The following is a 7,105-nucleotide window of genomic DNA, read 5'->3' on the forward strand; positions in this document are numbered from 1 at the left end:
GCACCACTCAGGAGCTGTCAGAGTTTGTTTTTTTTGTTTGATAAAAAGCATTTTGCTGAAACACATTGTTTTTTCCTGGTGGATATTTTTGGCTGCAGCCAACACACCCTTTCCTGACGTATTTTCTTTGTCTTTCAAACACAACAGTGTTGGGTTTTAAAATCCTGGAAATTCTACAGCTCTGAAACTCAAGACACTGTGTGTGTGTGTGTGTGTGTGTGTGTGTGTGTGTGTGTGTGTGTGTGTGTGTGTGTGTGTGTGTGTGTGTGTGTGTGTGTGTGTGTGTGTGTGTGTGTGTGTGTGTGTGTGTGTGTGTGTGTGTGTGTGTGTAAAACATACAAGCACTTCATAGTACTGTACACACTTGCAAACAAAGAGACGTTTGTTACCGGGCCACGTGTCTGTGTGATAAAATATTACTGTGCAGTCACTTTAGTAACTAGTATTCAATTACTACCAATAATACAAACATAGAGGAGCATTCAAAGCTTTGAACATTTGCCAAAAATGTCCTGTGGGAAGTTTTAAAGAAACACAGAATTCATAATTCAACATACCAGATGTTTTTGTACAGAAGTTGTATCAGCAGAGAACACATCCAGCGCAGCGGCCTGAGGAACCGGGAGGCAACACAAGTATCCAGCTGAGGCGACTCAGTGTTTGTATCCTGCATGACACAGATAATACAGAGAGAGTGGGTTTACGTCTAAAAAGACATGAAATGCTCAGAGGGGAGGAGAGATGAAGAGAGGGCTGAGGAATTCTTTTCCCTCCTACATTACCTCAGCAAGAAAACAGGGAGCTCCACAGGCAGGTGTTTGTGCTGCTGCTACTGGTGCAAGTGTGTGTGTCTCTGTGTGTGTGTGTGTGTCTCTGTGTGTGTGTGTGCAAGGAGTGAGACTGCTAATTTTAAAACGTATGCGCTGAAAGCAAATCTAACACTGTTGTGGAAGTGATGAAGCAGGTTAAGTAGCTGCATGTACATTAGTCTTACAGACTTTGATGAAAAGGCTCGGGGTCTGTTGCCCTCCCCATTCCTCCTTTTCAATCACTGCTGTATAATGTGGCTCGAGGCAAAAGATTTTTCACCTTGAAAGCACATTCCTTGACAACACATGAGGTAATGCTTCAAACATGCTCTTATCCTCTCAAAGACTCACTAATTTCAGAGGTTTTGTTACTCCAGCAAAGCTGTCTGTGAGCCTTAATCAACAAGGAAGACTTATGGCCCTTACAAAGCTGTCGACAGACTGTGGAATTCCTCAGGTTTGCCAGCAAACATTGAATTTCATGTTTTGGGGGGGAATGTCTTTGGTCAGGACTAAAGACCTACTATTTGTACTTTAACACTGAGGCTGATTCTGCCTGTTGAGGCGTGTTGGACCCTCAACATCTTGTGGAGAAGAGGTCTGGTCAAGGTTGAGGTGAAGTGTGACTGCAGTATTATGATTCTGCTTTCTGTTATGTCCCCTCACAATAACACACAATAAAACTTTCTCTCATCGACCGTGAAGTATGGAAAATCTTCATATTTACTCAGGTATAGTTATTAGGTAGCCTACATAATTATCTAAGGACAGTTTTGCAACAACATCAGTGGTTTATGATGTAAATGTTTTTATAGTGTTTATGGGTGAAAAGACCACAAAGCAAATACCATTTAAAGTTCCACCATGTTCTCAGGTTCCTGGGCTCTATTGAACAATCATACAGCATAAGCGCAAGTTCAACTACCAGGCAGCCAATTCATAATAACACACTTATTCATGAGTCAAACTGATACATTATGAATGAGCTTCATAAACTGTCCTGCCTGCAGGGACATGGTAAACTTCATCCATCAGCCTTGGGATTTTACACTGTCCTACATCGCTGTGAAGATGGATGCATCTTAATTTTACTCAAACATTTCAATACAAGCAACGCCAGCCTGCCGAGACACGCTCCTTCATCTATAACATTCCTGTCACGGACAGGTATAGTTACCTGGGTCAGGAGAAAAGCAGGGCAATGAAAAATGAGGAGAGTGGAAGACAAGGTGGTACAGATACAGAAAAAAACAACATCAGATTGGGTGTTTTTTTACACTGCAAAACAGTTCAGCTCCTGTGAGAGAAAACACATTAAACGTTTATAAAGACTGGCTGCAGGGGAAAAAAACTCACAGATACATCCACAGTGACTTATGCAAGCTGTGTTATCTTAGCTGTGTGCACTGTAGATACTGTAAATATGGAAGACAATCAAAACCCATTTTGACAACAAACATTCACGTGCATGGATTGAGATAAGCAGAGAAATGTACCCTCTACCTCTGGCACAGCATGACTGAAAACCAGATTTGAAATTCTGCACACTTTTTTCTGGTGTGGGAGGGGAAAAAAATAATACCTGAACCAAATAATTGCCTTTTTGCATGTTGTATGTGACCCTGAAATTGATTCAGAATAAAGTTGGTGTTAGGCTACTGTTACTAATGTTTTTCCTTTTTTTTAGTGTTGCCAAAAATCAGACTGTTTGATTAATTAGATCCTAATCATGTTTAATAAAACCTTTGTACTAATATACGTTTTACCACAGCCAGATAGCTAAATGGCATGACAGCTTGGTGACATTGTGATCTTCTGTTTCTGTCACATGGGATTAACTGTCTCACATTCCTCAGTGGCAACAGACTGTTTCACTGTAGCCATGTAAACACTGTCAAATCTGCAGCAATAAAGGAAAAGATGTTATCCTTCCAACTCCATAGGATATAGCTACTGAGACAAGGGCTCCTGTTAAACAATGTTTGTCCTGGGCTGGGTATACACACAAATCTGTAGGCTATACACAGCACACACAATAACAGAAGACAATCTCTGGTATCATCTGTTTGTGTACTGCACATACAAGCAACACAGAGTGATTTGGAGTAAAGCTGCAGTGAGTATATTAATCTTAATTCTTAATTGTCGTTCTTAATTAGTCATTAAACTTTGCAGCAGTTCTTCAATGAATTAATACACGTTAATCAGGCCTGCTACCTGCCAACACCTCTACACGGAGTCCTGGTGCCTCTCCCTTCCTGCTACACTTACAAATATTAACACCCGGAAAGCAAATACCAGTGATTTTTGGCATTTTCTTTAAAACAATGTAAAAATGTGTGTAATTACTCGTTACTTATATTTTTTCCTTGCCGTTTGACTTCCCAGCGTCAGTCGCGTCTATTTACCAATCGCCTGTTTCCCTTTTGTCCCCCTCGAGTCTCCGTAGCTCGGAAACGAACGGCGGCGCGCGGTTTCTTCTGGGTGAATAACAACATTTCGCGGGAGAGTAGCAGCTAGCGACGGAGAGTCGGAGACACAACTGTCAAAAAACGGACAGTAACAGGCAATAAAACCAAAACACGATGAGTCTGTGGGTGGACAAATACCGACCTCCTTCTCTCGGGAAGCTGGACTTCCACAAAGAGCAGGCGGCTCAGCTGAAGAACCTGGTGAGAAGAGAAACAAACCTCCTGTGTGTTAACGGTGTTGTTGAGCGTTAGCATGAAGCACCGGCTGAAAACAATACGTTTAATTAGAGCTGGTCAGTCTACAACAACCTGGACCAATCGGTCATTTGCCTGTATATAGAAAATGCACAGTTAAGAGTTAATTTATCTTGTGAAAGACACCGGTGTGTGAGTCACATGTGACGGCCTGTCATTACTGCTTTAACATCGCTTTCCTCCAGTTTTATTAACACCGAAACGCGAACACTAATGTCTATTGAAAAGTGATTAGGAGTTTTTATAATATTAAGCGGGGATCTGATGAGTATTAAAGTAAAGACAGCAACATTTAATCCATTATGTCACAAGAGGCAAAGGAAGTTGGGAAGACTCTTATTGTGAAGGGACAACGAGACCCCGGGTAGAGTAAAACTTGAGCAGAGCTACTACTATTAATTTTAAGATTCACAAACGTTAGAAAGATAACTTCATTTTTTATTCATCTGTATTTTACATCATGTATAAATTGTTTTCATTATGTACACTCCGGTCTCTTGTAAATGAGATGCATTATGGTTGAAGTAAATCCAGTATAGGCTATATCGTAGTTTTGCCTACTCTTAAGAATTCTTATTCAAACAACAAATATCCTATTTTTAATGTTTCAGGTTCAATGTGGCGACTTCCCACACCTGCTGGTGTATGGTCCGCCAGGCGCAGGGAAGAAGACGCGCATCATGTGTCTGCTGAGGGAGCTGTACGGAGCTGGAGTGGAGAAGCTCCGCATAGAGCACCAGACCATAGTGGTGAGTGTGTGTGTGGGGGGGAAATGAAATACAGTCCAGAGACCCTTTACAATACAACACTGGCATACACACATCTCTAGTCAAATGACACTGTGATTCAGTTTCTGTTGTTTTGTTGCTTTATAACTGCAGGCTCCATCAAAGAAGAAAATTGAGATCAACACAATAGCCAGCAACTATCACCTGGAAGTCAATCCAAGGTAGCTTCTTTTTTTTTCTTCACTTCACTGCATTGCTATACACATAATTCATGTCCTTTTTACTTTATTACAACATTTGATAACTGTTGTACAGTATGAGCCTCAAGTATTTCTGTTTTGTGTGTACAGTGATGCAGGAAACCAGGACCGTGTAGTGGTTCAGGAGCTGATTAAAACTGTGGCTCAGTCTCAGCAGATCCAGTCGAGCACCCAGAGAGAGTTCAAAGGTGAGAGAGACACACAGCTCTGTGATCCTGTTACCTGTGACTTTAAAAATTAATTCCCCTGTGAGCTACTTTCCCCAGTGCCACCCATAATATCAGACTGTGACTCTTGTAGTAATTGTGACATTTTTGTTCCTTTGTAGTGGTGCTGCTAACAGAGGTGGACAGACTCACGAAGGATGCCCAGCATGCTTTGCGTCGGACGATGGAAAAGTACATGTCCACCTGCCGTCTCATCCTCTGCTCTAACTCCACCTCCAGAGTCATTGGGCCGATTCGGAGCCGTTGTCTGGCGATCAGAGTTCCTCTGCCCAGCACTGAGGAGGTAAGATGGATATGATGTGGTTCACATTGTAATTAATAATCACGATCTCTGAAAGTAGCATATTAATGTGCCTAAAGTTTTCAACGTTCAGCCAAGATCAGATCATTTTGACCTTTTAGTTTTTTACCCGTCTTCCAGGTGTGCAACATTCTGACAGCAGTCTGTAAAAAGGAGGGTTTGCTCCTCCCACCAGAGCTGGCCAAGCAAATCAGTGAGAAGTCTGGTCGCAACCTCCGCAAAGCTCTGCTGATGTGTGAGGCCTGCAGAGTGCAGCAGTAAGTGTCACAACACTTTGTCTGAGGAATCTGAATGGAAAGTTTGTTGTTAATGGGCCTGTGTTCATCTTTTCTAGATATCCCTTCTCAGTGGACCAAGATGTCCCAGAGACGGACTGGGAGGTGTACCTCAGAGAAACAGCCAACGCCATCGTCAGCCAGCAGAGCCCTCAGAGGTAGGAGAAGCAAAGAGCAGGAGATTTGAGGGGAGGGTTGTTTGTTTCTCTTGGACAATACATATGGCAAGCGGATTTAACATATAAAAGCCAAGTTTGACTATCCGGAATTAACATTGTAGATATCAACAACGTCTTTCTGACTAGTCGTATTACATTTTGAGTAGTTGTATTTTTCACTCATGATATCTGTAACGTAATTATGACTAATTGAAATGACATATAGAGATATCTGTAATTCAGTTTTGACTAAGTACAACTGAATTACTGATATCTGCAATGACATCACTGTAAACATCATTCAACTCGTCACACATCTTGAATGACAATTGCAGATATCTGTAATTCAGTTTTGACTAGGCAGAATGAAAGTTAAAGATATCTCAAATGTCATTATGACAAGTCTTTGTCCTTAATCTGCAACGTCATTTTGCCTAGTCAAAACTCTAATTCAAGATTTCTGTAATTACATTCTGACTAGGTGGAATGAAAGTTACAGATATCTCCAATTTCAGATATCTCTAATCAAATTTCAGTTCAAAATATCTATAACTTGATAATAGATAGCTACAATTAAATTATGACTATTCCTAAATCCAGTTTGAGATATCCGCAATTCACATAGCATATCTGCAACTGAATTGTAGATATCTGTAATGACAAACCCCATGCACATAAATGGCGTCATTTGTCCTAGGAAGAATGTAGTTGCAGATATCAGAAATGTTCCTTTTGACTAGGCAAAACTGAATTGAATGAAACACATATCCAGTCTGGCCTTTAAATGTTAAAATGGCTTGCCATAACTACAGACAACTTGACACTAACTACAGACAACTTGTTTCAGGTTGTTGGAGGTTCGGGCTAGGCTGTACGAGCTGCTGACTCACTGCATCCCTCCAGAGATCATAATGAAGGTATCGTTAACCACACCATCCTCCCATCAAGCAGTTGAAACTGTTTGCAACAACGTCTGCAGTAACAGGTATTAATTGTCTTTGTTCGATCCTGTAACAGGGGCTGGTGAGGGAGTTGCTGAGTAACTGCGATGGACATCTGAAGACAGAGGTGGCCCACATGGCAGCTTACTACGAACACAGGCTGCAGATGGGCAGCAAAGCCATCTACCACCTAGAGGCATTTGTCGCCAAGTTCATGGCCATCTACAAGAAGTTCATGGAGGACGGTCTGGATGCCATGATGTTCTGACTTTGAATGGACTTAAATACTCTCTGGGCAGGAGTTCAACAACCCTCAGTGATTTCATGGTATCTCTGTTTTGTGCCGCAACAATTTACATGCTCATGCTGTAACACTTTGTGGTGACCCAGAATGAACCTGGATAGTCGGACAGCTTGTGGCTTTGTGCCATGGATTGTTGCCCCAAACCTCAGCACTGTACACAGTTAGTAAACCTTAAATTGTTGCTGTAGTGGAGTAAAATATGCATCAAAACACAGCAGCTTTGATGGTGACTTCAGCAGGCAGTGAATTATGTATGAACATGTACTACAAGCACAGATGTCTTCCTAAACATCTACACCTGAAGTTTAAATAAATGTCTTTCTTTACAACATGCAGATGGTGTTGCTCTATGGATGTGACCAAACACAGAAGTAAT

General features: G+C 41.5%; 1 protein-coding gene across 1 annotated transcript; it reads left to right on the plus strand.

The window, feature by feature from the left end:
• The first annotated feature begins 3,295 nt into the window (after positions 1–3,295).
• On the plus strand, positions 3,296–7,038 carry rfc3 (replication factor C (activator 1) 3). Its single transcript, XM_083987291.1, has 9 exons — positions 3,296–3,481; positions 4,147–4,284; positions 4,417–4,484; positions 4,614–4,711; positions 4,852–5,033; positions 5,172–5,308; positions 5,386–5,484; positions 6,332–6,401; positions 6,502–7,038. Exons 1-9 carry the CDS (start codon positions 3,395–3,397, stop codon positions 6,691–6,693), a joined length of 1,071 nt encoding a protein of 356 aa, XP_083843417.1. The 5' UTR covers positions 3,296–3,394; the 3' UTR covers positions 6,694–7,038.
• Positions 7,039–7,105: the final 67 nt, after the last annotated feature.

This window comes from Trachurus trachurus (genome assembly GCF_905171665.1).
Source record: "Trachurus trachurus genome assembly, chromosome: 14".
Lineage (NCBI taxonomy): Eukaryota > Metazoa > Chordata > Actinopteri > Carangiformes > Carangidae > Trachurus > Trachurus trachurus.